The following is a 22,168-nucleotide window of genomic DNA, read 5'->3' as shown; positions in this document are numbered from 1 at the left end:
CTTCCTATCTCTACCCTCTCACCCACACTGTCACTTCAGTGTTTCCTGTCTCTACCCTCGCGCCCACCCTGTCACTTCTGTGCTTCCTGTCTCTACCCTCTCGCCCACCCTGTCACTTCAGTGTTTCCTGTCTCTACCCTCTCACCAACACTGTTACTTTAGTGTTTCCTGTCTCTATCCTCTCGCCCACCCTGTCACTTCAGTGCTTCCTGTCTCTACCCTCTTGCCCACCCTGTCACTTTAGTGTTTCCTTTCTCTACCCTCACACCCATCCAGTCATTTCAGAGCTTCCTGTCTCTACCCTCTCACCCACACTGTCACTTCAGTGTTTCCTGTCTCTACCCTCTCACCCACACTGTCACTTCAGTGTTTCCTGTCTCTACCCTCTCACCTATGCTGTCACTTCAGTGTTTTTATAACCTCCTCTCACAATAGTCATTTTCAGAAAAGGGGAGTAATCCTAATTTAGTATCATAAAAATTTACCTATGTGGTATTAAATTGATCCCAATATTCTGTAATATATGCACTGATTATATCACAAAACTACAGCTTTCTATAAATAAACCTTTGCTGAATTTTTCCATATAATGATATCAGAAACATTAATATCGTAATCAGATTTATCAACACAGAGTTGTTTAGGTATCCTGTTAAAATTATACGTCTGGGATTTGGGCGACATGATCAATGGTTTAAATAGTAAAGGATTATATGACTACAGCTATATTAATCTGATAATCTCTCTCCATAGAGAGCTCTCTTAACTAAGGTGTCTAATACAATTTAATCATATCACCAAAAGATTGCAAAACTTTATAAAATAATTTCAATAGCTTAATCATGGATTAAATCTGAAACATAAGGCTAATTCATGTAGTGATAAAAAAAATCTATGCTTGATTTTACTTAAATTAACATAAGTTGGCAAGGAGAAAGGGGCCGAAATGATATGTAGGACACTGAGTAAAGGTCGTTTGGCGACCCCTTTCTACCCCCTGAACCCTGTAAACCTTATAATCTAAACTATTTTGGCGGTTCTGTCACTGTCACTGGCACCCTGCCTATCATGACCTACCCTTATCCTGAAAAGTCTATCTCACCTCTTCACTGCACAGAGAACTTATCTCAGGATTTAAGATAACCTGAGATAATTTTTGTCATGATCGAGTATTTCTCCTTCTTTTTCTATACAAATCTATAAACATATATATCGACTTGATATGACATGAAATTGGCTAAAACCAACCTGATATATATGCACACACGATGGCTGTAAGCACAACTAAGTATATGTCCTATATATGAAGTATGTACATATTTGCTGGTAAATTAACTTTTTCATCTTCTTTAAACTGCAAATTCATCATGATAGGGAATGAAGTACTACTGTGAAGTAGACCAGGAAAAACGGACCATTTCACTTGGTTAACATATTCACAGTATTAATACCTTGTATTGCAGACATGAAATCAAAATGTACAAGGCACTGAAGATTTCACAAGTTGAACATTTTTTCGTTTTCCTTTCTGCTCAGCAATGAATGTTCCTTTACACTGAAACTTCTTGACATATTTACTTAAATCTGATTGGTCGCTTTGATTTGTCAGGTTTCACTTCCACTTTTTGAAATCATCGTTTTGAAAGTGGATCAATGCAAATTCAGACACTGGATGATTAACAAGAGTAAAGTCAGTTCCATCGAATTTGATTATCACCAACTTGTGCTAGAGAAATTGTGAAAGTTGGTAATCACAAAAGAAAGCTAGCTCACATTATTTCAAAGTTAGTATGATGACATGTTCTAATCTACTTAAACTTTCAAAATTTTATCTGTATTTAGGAAAAGGTTCATGAAAAAAATTTTTTTTTTAAATGGAAATCATCACAAATGCCATATAACATTTAAAAAAAATGATAATAAAATCTTGTTTACTACTTACTCGCAATCCTGAAACTGGCTTTCTGGTCTTTCCGAAAATCTAGAATGACGACTTTGTGCCCTGCTATCTGTTAAAACAAACGAGACATTTAAATGGTAGGTGTTGACTTTACTCTCACTATTACTGATCAAACATGTGCCTCCAATGACTATTTACCCTTAAATATCACAGTATCGGCCTATATCATGTTAAAAAAAATCTCAATCGATTGAATAATCTAAGCTTGGTGATATGTGATTGCCTTGTTTCCGGACAAGACAAAGACTTCAGTATATAACGATTGACACTAGAGTTCTATGTTGACGATTGGTGCTGTAAAAATCTATAAAACCCAAGTACAGGATTTATTTATGATAGACGGTCTGGATCCATGTGTCAGTATATCTGTTGATTGAGTTATCAATACACAAACCTGCGATGCCGTTCTGAGGAACACACATGTTGGCTAGCTATTTAAAACGCTGTTTATGTCTTATCAGAGCCAAATATTTATAGACCAAACTCAGATATATTGTGAATTATATAGTTTCATTTGATTCAACATTGTTCGTGATTACAGTATAAATGTTAACATGTACACAGAGTGCTCATCATTTTCACATTTACATAACAGAATTTAAACTTACAGAAGAATTTACTCTATGTTAGGACAATAATTTGTAGCTTGTCGTTAATAAAATAATATTAAAAAAAAAATTGATATTGAAAGTAATAAGCAAAATTCCACCATAAATAAGCAACATAATATTGCAATTTTGATATGAAAATATAATTTGAAGAATCAAAATAAAACTTCAAGTTTTACAATTTCTGAATCACCAACATAACATATACACTTTCCTCAACACTAGGCATCTTAAAATCTGTAACTGGTGTCAATAAGCTGAAATAGTAATTACAAATGAAAACAAGATTTCCTCATTACATTAACATCAGGTATTCTTGTCGAAATTCAAGATAGCATTGTTTGATAGTCTGGATCTCCAACCTGTTCTGGTACCAGGTGTGAAGCCGAGCCATAAAATAAAGCTCACCTGTAAATCTCACCTGTCGACTAACTGTCTGTTTTGACCATAGTGGACCACAACAGGCACACAATGACCCTACATCACCCGATAATGTTCAAGCAATTGTCAACAAAAAGGTGTTAAGATAAGTAAATACAGAAGAGGCTAGCGTCCGGTTGTAAATCCATACCTGTACTCGGGAGTTTCTGAGATAAATTGTCAGGCACAGTGCATTAAATATCTTACGGTAAAAGTGAATGATATTTGGAAGTAAAAATAGCTGGTAAAAATTCATTACCTTTTGCTGAAACTGTTTCAAGAAAAATATTCCACACAAATAATGCATTAAAATAATAATAAAAAAAAAAAAACCTTCATGAATCATACATAGTAGAATTCCAGAAATTATCACAAAATTTTATACCCTTAAATCAGTTTTTTAAAAGTGTTCTTGCAATCAATGAATGTCAAAAATAAACAATAACATGAAATGAAAAGTGAAGCAATATCTAAATTGTATTAATGTTTCAAATTTAAAATTAATCTACTAATTCAGGATGTAAATATTTAAAGTATATATATATTATATAGCCATTGAAATTCAGGCAACTGTTAATCTGAAATCTTTTGAAGATTTTACTGCGCCCTATGTAAGTGTTGGTTAAAATTAAATTTTAATATTGGCATTTACATTTTTTTTTAAAATCTTAGCTGTTGAAAAGGCTTTAATATCAACAAATATTGCATTTTCAGGTAGGATTTTCATCTTATAATCACTGTTGGTTGTCCGAGATTTCTTCCTTGCTGGTACTAGAATGCTAGGTACACTTATTCTGCCATCAATATTGACTCTATATGCTTTAATTTATTAATTCTCAGAGGAGTGATCAGTTCATTACATTTGTATCAATACCGTGTAAAATGGAGACGTTCTAATGATAAATGTAAACTTCTATAGATATATAAACAACACTTTAATTACATTGTCACTATAAATGAGCATAATCAATGAAGATGAAGCTGAAGGTTAATATTTCCATGGCAACTGGTAATTCACAAAATTGCTTTTCTTTTCCTTCCAATCCATACAACTTTAAAAATAAATTGCATGGGGTTAACACTTAAGTGATTTCTAGAAATACTGTATATGATATCAATATCAAAAATTGTCATATGACATGTTTCCTGACTTCGAATTTTCACATATCAGTTTTTTTTAGGTATAGTTGTACCTAAGAAACCTTAGAAAGTTTCTATTTTATTACAATCCATTCTATGACAGTTTGTTTATATACAAACAGCCAAATAACAGTCTGTTTCTGGTATACATTTTAAATTTAATTTTTTAAACACATTCTTTATCAGGAAGTTTTTCATGGGTTCAGTACCAAACATAACATGGTTCAATGACTCTCTATCTTACATTGGTTTTAACTGAACTTTACAAAGTTTGTATTAAAGTACACTTGAAGGGACAAAAAATATTTCCATGTCACCACTTTACATTTTCAGAAAGTGCTCCGTAACGATTTTTAAAGCAAATACATTATGATGTTACCGAGATTAAAATGATAAACAGAAGTGTCAGAAATATTTGAAATCGTACATGTCTATTTGGGACGGTTCAAAGAGATATGCACATGTACACAGGCAGGAATAAGACCCTAGGTTTTCACCGATCCTGCACACGTAGGTAAACTCTTGAGATTTGCACAAGCCTGGAGAAATGGCTGATAACGTTTGCAAACATACTTATGACATCATGATATTCATACAACAGAGAAGTCGTCTGTTTATCAAACATTGGCTTTCTATACAAATACAAGCCTTAAGATCTCAAAGTACTTCAAAATTTTTCAACAAATTATTTGAACAAATCAATGTTGTTCAACAGAATATAAACATTTCATTTCAGTATTCCTTCGGGTTATATTTTTTTACCATATTTGAGTAAGTTTTACATAAACTTTCAAACTAGAGTTATATAAAATAAAATGTGCTAAATTCAAGTGTTCACAATCATTTAACTAAAACAATGTTATAATTTGTTGACTACACTATTTCATAAGCTAATGGACCATATTCTGATAATACTTGTGTGGTAGTGAGAATGTACAGGACATTTTAAGAACAACAAATCCCATTAGTTGTCATTTCTGCTAAACTATATTAACATGGACGAGCTAATTACCAGCCAGAGACTTATTGCAATACGAGATAGGAAAGAAAAAATCAAATCAAAATTTATAATTATAATGTATCAGAATCAGTGGACGTGATGATATAACCCTTAAACACGACACAACGCCAATCAAAAACTAGCGTCATTCATGTAGGTTTTATAGCATCTAACACAGAAATTCTGCTTTGTTGCTTAACTTTCTATAAATACTTACAATATTTATTTTATAAAAATTTCCTAACTTCACTTGCTTTGTTAATTACAAATATCTTGCATGTTATTTATATAACAAATTTCTATAACTTTTGTTTACTTACTCTATGATATATGTATTACAGATCTGATCCCGTAAAAAATCAACCATAGCTTTATTTCTCCATATCATAACAGTAAATTTATTTCTTTAACTCTATCTCTTTAACACAGGCTTACTGTTTCTACAACATCAATACATATGTTAAATCATTTCTCTTATCTAAAGTTTTATTTATATCTAGGTTTGCTTGTAGAAAACTCCTACCTGTATTTCTAGATCCAGACTTTCAGTCCATGCTGTTTGTGTAAATGTCTCTAAGACACCAACAGTCAGAATCCACGAAAATGTTATTCATTGGTACATGTCAACTACACATACGTGTGCAGGTAAATCAGTATAAATCCACAGGGCCAGTTCTAATAACCTTACAACCACTCTCCTCGCTACCGACTGTAAATCCTGGGGATTACTTATAAGTATTGGTGAAAGTTGAGGCAATAAACAGCTTTGTATCCCTCAAACTTACCATTACCTTCACAATCAATATTCAGATCTATTGTCAAAGCCTAGCTTACACCACACTATATGTGGAATATTTTATTTCAATTTTTCAAATCTTTCCTGCTGAAGTGTCAGTCAAAATGAAAATTTATTGCATCATAAATTAATCATTTTGATAGTGCATGTAGCCGTCGATTCAAATAAAACATTTTTACATTAAAAAAGAAATGTTTAAATTTTTATTATTTTTTGTTTACTTGCATGTTTTTTGTCCCTTATAACAGATGTGCTGTCTGTTTTTTGTTATCATACACTGCAATATTTGAGATCTTCAAGGACATCTCTTTCTATTTAAGTCAGGAAATAAATGGCAACATTCCAATTACAGTATACTGTAAAGCCATATATTTTCACGAGGTTCAATTTTCATGGTTTTCCAAAGAATCGCTTTTTTGTGGACACTTGATAAATACGACTCAATAAACCTTCTTTCAGACACTTATTTTTACAGTGTGTAGACATGGATTTAGAGTACCCAGGCAATCAATAGAAATAAATCTCACACAACAAATGAATCAGTTAACAGACATTACCTTGTGATACCACAAATAAAAAAACCACAATTGACAGATTTTGCTAGCAAGCTAAGAATGTGATCCTAAATATGTGCTGTTGACATGTGTGTTTTTTGTACATTATTTACCATGATGTCATGAGATATTATGATATAGAAGTGTATTGTATAAAGTATACAACCACTCAATGACAAGCACCTGTTGTTATTGTGTTTACTTTACTGTGCTGAGTAATATCTGTGTGATTATTTCCACTACCTTCATGCAATAACACCAGTGTACTACATGTAACATAGCTGTGATAAACGTCATCACCATTAAATAGTCGCTGATATTAAACTGTCTCTGTACATGTAACATAGCTGTGATAAACGTCATCACCATTAAATAGTTACTGATATTAAATTGTCTCTTTACATGTAACATAGCTGTGATAAACATCATCACCTTTAAATAGTTACTGATATTGAAATGCCTCTGTACATGTATCAAAGGATAGCATATAAGATAAAGTTATTGACAGTTATAAAATAATTTACTATATATTTTTCTGTTTTGAAATCTTTACCCGATCTGTCAGAAACTCAGAATTAACATGTTAATTAGAAGAAATATAGGTTAAACTATTCAAGTAAATATCAACATTTTGATTGGATAAAAAAAAACTGAAGAAAAATGTTCATATAAACAGACATTTTACATATTAAAGTTATGTTCTGCTATGATTGCTATACATGTTTGTCTGTTAAGTCTAACTCATCATGCAGTTTATCAGCATCATAGCATTTTATATGGTAGATAATCTAATGTCCATTCCTGCAACATAAATTTTATAACTTCTCCTGCTTCTAGAGGAAGACAATGTCACGGTTCAGTTAAAACCTCCACTGTTAACAGTCAATCAACCATCACTCTTTATCATTTTATCCTTTCGCCAATAACATGAAAGCTTTTTCTTCAAAACTCAAACCTATAGCATCCCATCTCCAATGAAAACTCTGGACACACAATGATATGAATATTGATGAGCTAAATGAATTCTTCAAAAATGAGGCATGTTTATGCGACAAATAAATAGCTGAAGGTGTACTGAGTATATATACAACGCCACAACGATGATACTTACATTGCCCTCGCTTTGTATACAATTTTTTACCTTTTTTTTGTCAAAACAAAACATTACAGTTAAGTCTACAAGATAGAAATATTTTTCCCAATTAGATGTAAAAAAAACCAAGTTGATCAAACCTGACCAAGATGGTTTTTCGGTGGAAGGTAAGGATAAAATTCTATTTTCAAGTGTTGTTTTCTTCGCTTAGTTCTAATAAATTCTAAGCAAATATGTAGGATTTATGGTATGCAGGTCTGTATTCATAAACATTCTGAAGTAAGAAAAGGAATTTCTTAAAGAATCTTAAAAAAATATATCTAGCTAATTAATCAATATTTCATAATTTTAACTAAATTCAGTAAAGATGATCTTTAGAGACAGGTATTCAGTAGTAGAGATGATCTACAGAGACAGGTATTCAGTAGTAGAGATGATCTACAGAGACAGGTATTCAGTAGTAGAGATGATCTACAGAGACAGGTATTCAGTAGTAGAGATGATCTACAGAGACAGGTATTCAGTAATAGAGATGATCTATAGAGACAGGTATTCAGTAGTAGAGATGATCTATAGAGACAGGTATTCAGTAGTAGAGATAATCTATAGAGACATGTATTCAGTAATAGAGATGATCTATAGAGACAGGTATTCAGTAGTAGAGATGATCTACAGAGACAGGTATTCAGTATTAGAGATGATCTATGGAGACAGGTATTCAGTTATAGAGATTATCTACAGAGACAGGTATTCAGTAGTAGAGATGATCTACAGAGACAGGTATTCAGTAGTAGAGATGATCTATAGAGACAGGTTTTCAGTAGTAGAGATGATCTATAGAGACAGGTATTCAGTAATAGAAATGATCTACAGAGACAGGTATTCAGTAGAAGAGATGATCTACAGAGACAGGTATTCAGTAGTAGAGATTATATATAGAGACAGGTATTCAGTAGTAGAGATTATCTATAGAGACAGGTATTCAGTAGTAGAGATGATCTATAGAGACAGGTATTCAGTAAAAGAGATGATCTACAGAGACAGGTATTCAGTATTAGAGATGATCTATGGAGACAGGTATTCAGTTATAGAGATTATCTACAGAGACAGGTATTCAGTAGAGATACAGAGACAGGTATTCAGTAGTAGAGATTATCTACAGAGACAGGTATTCAGTAGTAGAGATGATTTACAGAGACAGGTATTCAGTAATAGAAATGATCTACAGAGACAGGTATTTAGTAGTAGAGATTATCTACAGAGACAGGTATTCAGTAGTAGAGATTATCTACAGAGACAGGTATTCAGTAGTAGAGATAATCTACAGAGACAGGTATTCAGTAATAGAGATGATTTACAGAGACAGGTATTCAGTAATAGAGATTATATATAGAGACAGGTATTCAGTAATAGAGATGATCTATAGAGACAGGTATTCAGTATTAGAGATGATCTATAGAGACAGCTATTCAGTAATAGAGATAATTTACAGAGACAAATATTCAGTATTAGAGATGATCTACAGAAACAGGTATTCAGTAGTAGAGATGATCTACAGAGACAGGTTTTCTGTAGTAGAGATGATCTTTAGAAACACTTTTTCAGTATTAAACAAGGAGAGACAAATATTCAGAAACAGAGCTGTTCTTTAGAAATAGGTATTCAGTACTAAAAGTGATCTATAGAGACAAGTTTCTTGTATTTAAGAAGGCCTGGTAAGTATAGATGACTTACCAATAGTGGAACGTGGAGCATTAGACACAATGGACAGGTATTCCATTGGTACAGGGGTATTAGGCACTGTGGTGGCTGTAGAAGAATGCTTCATGTGAAATGATCTCAGGAACTCCTTCAAAGAAACAAGATATATTCAATTTGTAAATATCCTTAATTTCTTGTTATGATCTTGTAAATTTGACAGGACCTCAAAGGTTTAACCATCAAAATATATTTTAGGGATTACCTCCCTTTAAACATACCTCATCCAGAAACAGATCGCCATAGGAACCCATTCTGAAAAGGAAACAAAATGTTGGAGATAAAGAAAAAATTAAACTTTAAGCTTGAGTTGATAATTGCAAATTGTCTTTTGTTGTCTTATTATTATTCTTGTCTTGAATTAGTCTTTTATTAGGGAGGAAAACCACTTAAAACTAGTGCTCTGTCCAAGAATTCATCTGCTCCATATATGGTAAATAGAAAGTAGCTTTACATGAATTGGCTCCATCATTGTAAAAAAATTAAATAATTTATCAATATTATATTAAATATTAACGGAATTATCAACCTTGTACAAAATTAAAACAGTATTGTTTTATTTAACAGCCTTGATTAACTAGTTCCTAACAGATTTTTTTTTTTTTTTCTTTTTAAAATTTCTAAGAACATGTGACCTTTGACCTCACCTTGAATCACTACTGCCCAGGATATGCTGAACAACCATCATGGAGTCAACAGCTTCCTGATCGACCTGCATCATACTGTTGGTGGCTGCCTGAGATGTGATTCTGGTATTCTGGTCGCTGGGCTAAACAAACATACCACGGAATTCATTTAAATCTCATATTTGTCTGTATTACATAGAACTTTTTTCACTCAATAATATTATCACTTTTATTTTCTTTTACAGGCAACATTAAGAAAAGCCTGTCCTTACTGACCGTACTTCAACATGAAGGAAAAGGAGTCTGGTCATTTAAACTTTGTATTGATAAATATGTAGCAAACACCAAACACAAAACCTTTAATCACATATGTAAACAAAATATTTTCTTATCATAATGTAATGACTTTGAAAAAAAATGGATGATTTATTGATGGCAACACCCACTGTCTGATTTTTTTCTTTTTTTTTTTAATTCTTAAATCAAACTTACATTACATGCAGCGCTAGTGTAATTCTTACTTTTCATAATGTACTTTTATCTGTTCATGTGAGAAGGTATTGGTTTTTATACAATTGGTTTAGGTGAGAAATCGTGTCCGTTTCTCATGACGTTACTCTCAGGAACAATGTTGTAATAATCAATACCAGCTGACAGGAGCAGATAACTCAGCATAACAAAAAGACAGAACAGATTTTATTGCCTTGCAGACAAAAATTTCTTACTTTTTCTGTTTTCCATCGTTCCCTGGCTGTTACTGGTGCAGTACGAGGTCGCTTGCCTGCATGTGTAGCACCAACAGGACGTTTGGATTTGGCAAGGTTTTTCACATAGGTGTGCCCACCAAATCGTGTAGTCTGCCATCTGGACAAAGGGAGACAACTATTACTGAACTGGACAGAAGACTTTAAATTTTGAAGATAGGAGTAACTGAACCCTATTATGACTTTCCAAAGTTAACTTTTGAAAAGAAAGACTGATTTATTTGTACATTCCCCCCAGTTTTATTCTATGTTCTGAGGTCAGCTGATATCATCATGAAAACAAATGTCAAACAAAACTGACGTTACAATTTCCATCACTAAGAACGCTTCATCAAATTTCTTGTAACCACTGAACACAACAGCTGACTGTTTTCACTTTAACTGAAAAAGGGTATACATTAATTAGTTGACAAATGTTCGAAATGCAAATATTTTCACAATATACATTTCAATTATGCAATATGTTACATATAGAAAATACAATTTCATCACTACAGATACACCGAACAACCATTATAAAAGCAGTATTTATAGCTGTAGATATTTAGTTTCCCTACCCAGCAGAGAAGCATGTTACAATTTATGAAAAGCAATTATAATCTTATTAAATCATATTACTTGATTATCATATTAAAATGCAATGATGGTAAAATAATTAAGACCTTAGAGAAAATAAGCTCTACTTATTTGATTATAAAGAATTTCAATTTTGTCAAATACAGTAAATTCAAAATACAAAATATTATATATATATTACTTGACTTATGAACATGTGGTTAAACGGTTGCCTCCTTTTTAATGGCTGAAGTGAATGAACCAATTTAATATAAACCAAAACAATGTGAGAAGGATAGGCTAATTTAGTTAAATGTAAGTACACAGCTAGCATTTTGATTGCCATGATAAGAAATATAATTTGTACTATAAAGAATAGTTCAATATATATGAATGCATGTAAATGAATAGCTTAGATATAGTCTTCATCAATTTCCACATCTGTACAAGACCTTAATTGGTTCAAACAGTTCGACCACAGAACTGGAAAGCATTATTTTGGTGCTCACTTGTATCGTATGGAGTCCGGTGTTATTTTCCCGCGCCAGTCTATGGCCTGAATCACAGTGTTAGTTGGCGTGGAAACAGACTTTCGAGGAGTGAATTTTTCAGGTGCATCAGGTGAGGGGATGAGTATATCACGGCTTGTGAAGGGGTTAGAGGTCAGGAAAAAAGGTCGTGACACAACAACATCCGTGGATGTTACTGGCTGACTGATAACAAGATGGACGACACCAGATCAGAAAAGAATATCATAGATAATAGTTAACAAATACATTCACCAGTTGTATAATGTATAGGTAAAAGATTACATTGTTCATTACACCACGTGCCAATACAAGATTATACCTTTAACTGTTTATAAACCTACACCAGATATATAAGTCACAAAATGGGCTCCCTACAGAATAAGTAAACTGGAGAAAATGACTCATAAATTACCAGGTACTGTATAGTGGGAACTTTCACCCATGGTGATATTCATCCCTCCCGCCCCTAAACAGGTAGGGTGAATCACAAGATGGGGTAAAGATTTGTTACACTTCTATAAACCATTAATATAATTCTCAGAGCGAGAAATGAACATGAGGCAAATTTGTGTATAATTGTCCAAGTGGGAAAAATAGTCTAGGGTGAAAATATGCCAGTACACATTATGATATAAATACAGAACATCCTGGTTTGTTTCTGAGGTACATTAATTGCAGACAGAATTATACTTCTTGCTTTTCCTAATTTGATAAAGGAATATGCCTCTCAGGTTTATAATCTTTTGTCTCCTAAGCAAATTGTCGACATATGAATATCTGAACGTAAAGTATCAGATATTGATTCTCCGTTAGCCGGTCTGATACAGAAATAAAATGATTTACTTCAATACATGACTGCTACTCCAAATTAAACATTTTATCATACACTAGATCTACATCTTGCTCCTGGGAACCACACCCTCTCTAAGACAAACCCTCCTCCTAGATCCTATGTAAGATCATACACTTAATCTACCACTGCCTCATGGAAAACACATCCTCTCTAAGACAAACCCTCCCCTTAGGTCCAACATAAGATCATATATTTAATCTACCACTGCCCTATAGAAAACGCATTCTCTCCTTGATCCCTCTATGTCCAAGGTCCTATGAATGATCCAATATATAATAGATCAACAGTTGCCTCCTGTCAACAACCTCCCCAAATTCACCTCATAAATCAATTCCTATCAGTTCTTATAAACCACACCCTCCCTGAGATCACTCACTACAGATCATAAATGACTATTAGAATTATAGAAACCACATACCTTAAAAGATATCCTACAATAGATTATAAATGATTTCTAGAATTACAGAAACCACGCACCCCAAAAGATCACATATTAGATCTACAGCTGATTTCCTATTTACAACAGCCTCTATCATACACAAAACATGTCCTTAACTCCCTTATAGGATCCCCATCCTCTCTAAGATTATATCCTCTATTGCTTCCCATTAATGTAGATTAACAGATTAGGACTAACTGATTAAATGTTGTGCTGATAAATTAATAGTAAAGATAGTAAATGATACTCACGTTGGCGTGTTGGAGCGTTGTACAGGACTAGTAGACCGCATAGCATGCTGTGTGTGAAACGTTGGTGAGGCGGATCTCATCCCTGGAGGGTAAACAGGGCTGGCTGATCGGATTCCTGTGGCAGTACTGGGGCGGGACAAAGGTGTCATTGGAACGCCCATACTGGATGGCTGACGGAACCCAGGCTGAGGGGTCGGGGCCAACTGTGGTGGAAATTAGAAATCTTTATTTTAAATATATCACAATGCTGTGCAGCAATAATATTTATGGTTGGTATATAAAAATATAAATTTTATTGTTATTTACATGCTTTTTGCCTGTAAAATCTATTTGTTCTGTTGCTATGCCTGTTGATAACAGACCTTTTGTCTGTAGATAGTGAGTGTTCTGTTGCTATGCCTGTTGATAGTGAGTGTTCTGTTGCTACCTTTGATAACTATTTTGTCTGTAGATAGTGAGTGTTCTGTTGCTATGCCTGTTGATAACAGACCTTTTGTCTGTAGATAGTGAGTGTTCTGTTGCTATGCCTGTTGATAACAGACCTTTTGTCTGTAGATAGTGAGTGTTCTGTTGGTGTACCTGTTGATAACAGACCTTTTGCCTGTAGATAGTGAGTATTCTGTTGGTGTACTTGTTGAGAACTGACCTTTCACCTGTAGAAAGTGAGTGTTCTGTTGGTGTACTTGTTGAGGACTGACCTTTCACCTGTAGATAGTGAGTGTTCTGTTGGTGTACTTGTTGAGAACTGACCTTTCACCTGTTGGTGTACTTGTTGAGGACTGACCTTTCACCTGTAGATAGTGAGTGTTCTGTTGGTGTACTTGTTGAGAACTGACCTTTTCTTTATAATGAGACATATCTTCTGTGACATCATCAATCATATGCACCACCTGGTCTAGTCGCACCAAATGTCCAGTACCAACCACTTCCAGCTCCTTCTCTTCTTGTTGTTTTTCCTCATTCTCCCTTTTAAAATAAGTAACAGAAATCATTATTTATTTCAATGCCTCTTCTAGGATTTGAACCCAGGACCTCTGGCTTACTAGCCTGACAATGAACTGATCGAGCCAAAGAGAAGTTCTCTAACCAAACATTACATTACGGTTAATACTTAACCAGGGTAGATACATGATTTATAACAAGGTAAAACATATGTTCACATTCTCTACACAATCAATCAAATTTTTCAAAAGTATCTTTATATAAGATTATTTCAACACCAGTGGGATATGTCTTACTTGTTGAGAAGTTTCCTGCCCAATGGCTGTACTCTCTGGTTCTTGTTCTCTGGTTTTTTGTCCTTGACCTCAGCCTTGGCAGAGGACTTGCTGGATGAGGAGTATGGTCTGTATTTAGGCAGCTTTGCTGGGTAGTGTCCATCAGTAAACTGGTAGAACTCCTCAAGTTCCTGGGTACTGATAGATTTAACAGGGTTGACCTCTACTGGCAGGGGACCCAATACTGTGGAAATAGGGTAAAGGAAAATCATTGGAATAAACTTTTAATCAGTGTTCAATAGTAAGAAGTGTGTGTAACAAAATATTCAATTCTTATTTCAAGATAGATCAAAATGTATCATGAAAGTGGCTTCTCTAGAATATACTATTTTGTTCTTTTGCATTTTTAGGGGTTTTTTGTTTTGTTTTGTTTATTTTTGTTTCTCCAATTCCCAAAGGAATGGCATATTCAAATAAACAATGTCATCATCAGATATTTGTGTGAAAAAAAACACTTCCACAATCTGATATATCTACTTTTCTTCTTAAGAAGAGAATACCACTGTATTCAAGTTATCTATCATTCATACCCACACCTAGAACACTCACCTTCAGGCTCTTTACTGTCTGGGTTCTGAGAGGTATAGAAAGCCAGGACCTGTGGCGTCTCAGTCTCAGGTGCCTCGCCCTGATCATGAGCAGCATAGCGCACATCAACAGCAGTACCACTACGTCCCACGAAGTTCAGCTTACCTGACATAAACAGATCACACAGCAATTAGACAAATTATGTGTTATTCTCTCAATTTCTCTCCTTGTAATAAAGCAATATTATCAGTAATTATGCTAAATAGTCTAAGCTAAATCTCATTAACAAAAACCCATAAAAACACAATAATTCATCTATATCTCTTGCAGAACAACATGATCTCTTTACTGGGTACACACTGAGAGATATCTAACAGAACAACAGGATCTCTTTACTGGGTACACACTGAGAGATATCTTACAGAACAACAGGATCTCTTTACTGGGTACACACTGAGAGATATCTTACAGAACAGGATCTCTTTACTGGATACACACTGAGAGATATCTTACAGAACAACAGGATCTCTTTACTGGGTACACACTGAGAGATATCTTACAGAACAACAGAATCTCTTTACTGGGTACACACTGAGAGATACCTTACAGGGTACACACTGAGAGATATCAGAATCTCTCTTTACTGGGTACACACTGAGAGATATCTTACAGAACAACAGAATCTCTTTACTGGGTACACACTGAGAGATATCTCACAGAACAACAGAATCTCTTTACTGGGTACACACTGAGAGATATCTTACAGAACAACAGAATCTCTTTACTGGGTACACACTGAGAGATATCTTACAGAACAACAGAATCTCTTTACTGGGTACACACTGAGAGATATCTTACAGAACAACAGAATCTCTTTACTGGGTACACACTGAGAGATATCTCACAGAACAACATGATCTCTTTACTGGGTACACACTGAGAGATATCTCACAGAACAACAAGATCTCTTTATTGGGTACACACTGAGAGATATCTCACAGAACAACAGAATCTCTTTACTGGGTACACACTGAGAGATATCTCACAGAACAACAAGATCTCAATCTTTATGAGGTATACATTGTATGTTGAGGGATAACATGCTGTTATTAATATCCATCTGTTTCTGGAGTTCTGCAAAATTTATTTAATACTCTCTTATCTTATGTAAATATTTAAATAATCATTAATTTTATGTTAATATTTAAATGATCATTAATTTTATGAAAATAATCAACATTGTTTGTATAATTTATATCTTGAAATACGAAAAGGAAAGAAAATGGGAAAAACAGGAAAAAAGAAAAAATAATAAGGTAAAGTATTATCAAATAATTTTTTTTTTAATTTTAAATGCATTCTTAAACAAAATGTTTTCTGAGATTGGACAATTTAGGTTCTTTCTGTGATCCTCCTTCAGATTTAAAGAGCTGTTTTTGTTTATCTGTTTGACCAGTTGGAAGAAAGGTGTTCATTTATGAAACAAACAGTCCCCAGGACATTGCAGTGTGATGACACTTAAAGCTTACCAGACCTGCAGGAATGTAAAAAGTGTTAAATTTTGGCCTGTAAAATATCTTAATCAGATTTGAATTTCATTCATTCTTTTTCAATCTTTTATGCAAACTCGCAAACTATCTTAAGATTTCTGGTTTCATCCATGTGCTTTTTGAAACATCATGAATCCCAGTTTTCTCTATTTTTATAATTTTGTATGATGTAGTGTTCAGACATACTCTAAAAATTAGAAGAATGGCAAAAACAACATCCATTTAAAAAAAAAACAAAATTATAACTAAAATTCTACAAATAATTAAATAAATCAAGAAAGAATACAAAAAAAAAATCCATTGGACTCGTTACCATCACCAATTCTAATTAGTTAATTTCTAACAAGTTTTTTTGTCCCTCAAAAACCAAGGATTGGAATTGTTCAGTCATTGATCAAAATTTGATTGCTTGTGATAAAAGTCAAATTGCTTGTCTGTATTTTACATCTGATTGATTAATTAATATAATTATGAATATTTTTAGATTAAAGATTCTATAATTTAAGAAAGCCAAATTGCTTGTCTGTATATATGCATATACACCTCTAATTAATTAACCAATATAATTATGTATATTTTAATATTGGTGTTTAGAATCCTTCAAAAATTGACATCAACTTCCATCCTGATGACAACAAGATCTGTAAACATCTATTCAGTATATTCTGGTGACTGTTTACTAATGCAATCATAATTACCTGGATTGTAGACTAAAAAAATTGGGTACCCCTAGCACCCAGGATTGAATGAGAGGTCACCAGAACAAAACCTTTGCCGTTTACAGAAACTGTAGAGGATCAAAGTGAATAATGATATTCTAATCAGCTTGACCAATTCCAATCAACCATAAAAAATAAACTGATCAAACACTATATATTTAAGGCACACATTGCTATAAAGCATGTAACTAGATATTTGTAAGAACTGCCAGTTACTACGAACAGTGAGTGAGTGTAATTTTTTTATATAAACACCTTATAAATGTATCGCTTTATTACAGCCACCATAGAAACAAAATCAAAATGCTATATTCAATCATCACCTTCTCACCAAAAACAGATCCCTCTCATACCCTGTATTGTTAATAACTTAATCTTAGTGTGAACAAAATGCAAACATGTTCAAAAGTGATGTTTTCAGCTTATCATAGTAGACAATCAATTTCAAAAATGGTGTGACTTTCAGGAGTAAAATTTTGGTAAACATCTGCATCAAAAAAATTAATTTTCAGGTGAACAGAAATTTCTCTGAACAAATCAAATAGTTGGGAAGGTGATGTTATGAAACTGTTGAATAAATTAACATAATTAGGACAAAAAATGGGTCAATGTGACAACAGATATGGAAACAAAAACAGATGTCACCATGACGACAGATACAGAAACAAAATATGAACAAAAAGAGACATTCAAAACTTTACAATCAAGTATTGTCTTTAATTACCTTTAGGATAAGCCCTAGCACCAGGGCTTACATTATTTCCTAAGCAGTCAGAAAGGAAAAAACAATTCAGTTTTATTTTGTGTCAACATTACAGGTAAAACATCACAATACTTTTTGAGCAATAAGCCCATACCTGTTAATAAGCCCATCTATATCTATTACAGTTTCAGTAAGAATTCTAGGAAAATCTAAGTCATCATCTTGTTAAAAGCCAGCCTCCTAAAGTTGAGCCAATGTCAGAGTCCCTGTGCTAATTGTGGAGAAGTTATGTATTGGCTCCCTGTGCTAAATGTGGAGAGGTCGTGTGGTGGTTTCCTGTTCTAATTGTAGAGAAGTTATGTAGCAGTTCCCTGTGCTAAATGTGGAGAGGTCGTGTGTAGAATCCCTGAGGAACTAAAATATAAAATAAATATAGACTCCCTGTGCTAATTGTGGAGAGGTTATGTGTAGGCTCCCTGTGCTAATTGTAGAGAGGTTATGTATAGACTCCCTGTGCTAATTGTAGAGAGGTTATGTATAGGCTCCCTGTGCTAATTGTAGAGAGGTTATGTATAGGCTCCCTGTGCTAATTGTAGAGAGGTTATGTGTAGGCTCCCTGTGCTAATTGTAGAGAGGTTATGTATAGGCTCCCTGTGCTAATTGTAGAGAGGTTATGTATAGACTCCCTGTGGTAATTGTAGAGAGGTTATGTGTAGGCTCCCTGTGCTAATTGTAGAGAGGTTATGTATAGGCTCCCTGTGCTAATTGTAGAGAGGTTATGTATAGGCTCCCTGTGCTAATTGTAGAGAGGTTATGTATAGACTCCCTGTGCTAATTGTGGAGAGGTTATGTATAGACTCCCTGTGCTAATTGTAGAGAGGTTATGTATAGACTCCCTGTGCTAATTGTAGAGAGGTTATGTATAGACTCCCTGTGCTAATTGTAGAGAGGTTATGTATAGACTCCCTGTGCTAATTGTGGAGAGGTTATGTATAGACTCCCTGTGCTAATTGTAGAGAGGTTATGTATAGGCTCCCTGTGCTAATTGTAGAGAGGTTATGTATAGACTCCCTGTGCTAATTGTAGAGAGGTTATGTATAGGCTCCCTGTGCTAATTGTAGAGAGGTTATGTATAGACTCCCTGTGCTAATTGTGAGAGGTTATGTGTGCTAATTGTAGAGAGGTTATGTATAGGCTCCCTGTGCTAATTGTAGAGAGGTTATGTATAGGCTCCCTGTGCTAATTGTAGAGAGGTTATGTATAGGCTCCCTGTGCTAATTGTAGAGAGGTTATGTATAGACTCCCTGTGGTAATTGTGGAGAGGTTATGTATAGACTCCCTGTGCTAATTGTGGAGAGGTTATGTATAGACTCCCTGTGGTAATTGTAGAGAGGTTATGTATAGACTCCCTGTGCTAATTGTGGAGAGGTTATGTATAGACTCCCTGTGCTAATTGTGGAGAGGTTATGTATAGACTCCCTGTGCTAATTGTGGAGAGGTTGTGTATAGACTCCCTGTGCTAATTGTGGAGAGGTTATGTATAGACTCCCTGTGCTAATTGTGGAGAGGTTATGTATAGACTCCCTGTGCTAATTGTGGAGAGGTTGTGTATAGGCTCCCTGTGCTAATTGTCGAGAGGTTATGTATAATTGTCTAATTGTCAGATAACAATGATATTAACCTAATAAACAGAATATGAACACTCTCTTAGCATTGACAATTATAACATTCTATAAAAAGGAAAGTTGTTATCAAAGTGTCTCTTTATTACTGATCTACATGTAATAAATTGTTACAAATTGAAATAAAGATTGTATTTGTAAATCATGCAGTTTCTAATATAATGCCTGTAGCTCTAGATCTATAGAATATGTTTTTTTAAGAATGAGTAAATTGAATTCTGCAATGTTGTGTTGTGTTTCATTGGTAATATCAGTGTTTCATTACAACATTGGCAAACTAATTTGAACTACAAGCTTAAACATTGCTAAAGCACCAGTATATGGCTTCCAAGTTATGTTGAGACATATTACCTGTGAAAATTATTGAGGCAAATTATTTTATTATAGGAAATTATTTCTAAAAAGTGTTCAAAATACATCTGATCAACCAAATAAATGAATACTTAAAAGGTATTTATATTTTTGATATTTCACATTTTATTTATGTAAAAAAAAATATAAAACCTACTTAGTATCTCCTGTCCATAATTCCAGTCCTTGTTGAACGATTTCCAGTTCTCTATTTTGGGGCTTCCTGTTGTTGGTCTAAATCTGGGTAACCCATCACCTTGTTGATTACAGTCGCTGGCTACAAAAAAAAATAGACAGTAGTAAATGACACACGATAATACCTCATTTTAAAATATCTAAAGTAGAATAAAGAAAGATTACAATTTCCTTTTCTCAAGGTTTACCTGAATTAATTTATTTTTCATATGTTTACTAATCAAAGTGCTGTCCTTCATTTCGACATTTCGATATTTCGATACTCTGTAAAATCTTCAATTTGATTTCAATTTTCTAAAAAGTTAGTAAATCACATAACAATACCAGAAATATTGTTATTAGAAAGATGGAAGCTCATCAAATATCATAAATATCTTCTGACCTTCATTGACACAAACAATCCTCCCATTTTGGAAATTAAATGAAAAACTCTCTAATTGGTGTTATTCCCCTTAGTATCAGTTTCAGATATTTAAACATTTGTTTCAGTTCCTACATCTTTGAAATTCCTTAATGATTTCATAATCAAAAGTTCCTTATTCAAATGCCTTTGATATGATATTATATATATATATGATATAGTACCAAAGCAATTCTGAAGTATGACCTTTACAGGTAATGATAAAGTGTGTCACCTTTACAGGTAATGATTAAGTGTGTCACCTTTACAGGTAATGATTAAGTATGTCAACTTTACAGGTAATGATTAAGTGTGTCACCTTTACAGGTAATGATTAAGTATGTCACCTTTACAGGTAATGATTAAGTATGTCACCTTTACAGGTAATGATTAAGTATGTCACCTTTACAGGTAATGATTAAGTATGTCACCTTTACAGGTAATGATTAAGTATGTCACCTTTACAGGTAATGATTAAGTGTGTCACCTTTACAGGTAATGATTAAGTGTGTCACCTTTACAGGTAATGATTAAGTATGTCACCTTTACAGGTAATGATTAAGTATGTCACCTTTACAGGTAATGATTAAGTATGTCACCTTTACAGGTAATAATAAAGTGTGTAACCTTTACAGGTAATGATAAAGTGTGTAACCTTTACAGGTAATGATTAAGTGTGTAACCTTTACAGGTAATGATTAAGTATGTCACCTTTACAGGTAATGATTAAGTGTGTCACCTTTACAGGTAATGATTAAGTATGTCACCTTTACAGGTAATGATTAAGTGTGTCACCTTTACAGGTAATGATTAAGTGTGTCACCTTTACAGGTAATGATTAAGTGTGTCCCCTTTACAGGTAATGATTAAGTGTGTCACCTTTACAGGTAATGATTTAGCATGTCACCTTTACAGGTAATGATTAAGTATGTCACCTTTACAGGTAATGATTAAGTGATAATGATTAAGTGTGTCACCTTTACAGGTAATGATTAAGTGTGTCCCCTTTACAGGTAATAATAAAGAATGTCACCTTTACAGGTAATGATTAAGTATGTCACCTTTACAGGTAATGATTAAGTGTGTCACCTTTACAGGTAATAATAAAGTATGTCACCTTTACAGGTAATGATTAAGTGTGTCCCCTTTACAGGTAATAATAAAGTATGTCACCTTTACAGGTAATGATTAAGTGTGTCCCCTTTACAGGTAATAATAAAGTATGTCACCTTTACAGGTAATGATTAAGTATGTCACCTTTACAGGTAATGATTAAGTATGTCACCTTTACAGGTAATGATTAAGTGTGTCACTTTTACAGGTAATGATTAAGTGTCACCTTTACAGGTAATGATTAGTGTCACCTTTACAGGTAATGATTAAGTGTGTCACCTTTACAGGTAATGATTAAGTATG

The 22,168-nt window shown here is 33.7% G+C and overlaps 1 protein-coding gene across 1 annotated transcript in view; it reads right to left on the bottom strand.

The window, feature by feature from the left end:
* Positions 1-22,168, bottom strand: part of LOC132545613 (uncharacterized) — a 59,453-nt gene that overhangs the window by 18,258 nt on the left and 19,027 nt on the right. The window contains exons 8-19 of the mRNA XM_060209308.1: positions 20,315-20,434; positions 18,146-18,184; positions 15,174-15,317; positions 14,586-14,808; positions 14,184-14,313; positions 13,348-13,550; positions 11,784-11,987; positions 10,681-10,819; positions 9,977-10,098; positions 9,551-9,584; positions 9,306-9,420; positions 1,943-2,009 (exon numbers count right to left, since the gene is read on the bottom strand). Coding sequence (XP_060065291.1) covers positions 1,943-2,009; positions 9,306-9,420; positions 9,551-9,584; positions 9,977-10,098; positions 10,681-10,819; positions 11,784-11,987; positions 13,348-13,550; positions 14,184-14,313; positions 14,586-14,808; positions 15,174-15,317; positions 18,146-18,184; positions 20,315-20,434 — 1,540 coding nt within the window. The remainder of the gene's footprint in view (positions 1-1,942; positions 2,010-9,305; positions 9,421-9,550; positions 9,585-9,976; positions 10,099-10,680; positions 10,820-11,783; positions 11,988-13,347; positions 13,551-14,183; positions 14,314-14,585; positions 14,809-15,173; positions 15,318-18,145; positions 18,185-20,314; positions 20,435-22,168) is intronic.

The sequence above is a fragment of the Ylistrum balloti genome, unplaced genomic scaffold (assembly GCF_031769215.1).
Source record: "Ylistrum balloti isolate Yb309-2 unplaced genomic scaffold, AGI_CSIRO_Ybal_v1 Utg369850, whole genome shotgun sequence".
NCBI lineage: Eukaryota > Metazoa > Mollusca > Bivalvia > Pectinida > Pectinidae > Ylistrum > Ylistrum balloti.
Note: the sequence above shows the minus strand (reverse complement) of the source record. Positions and strands in the feature narration are given on the sequence as shown.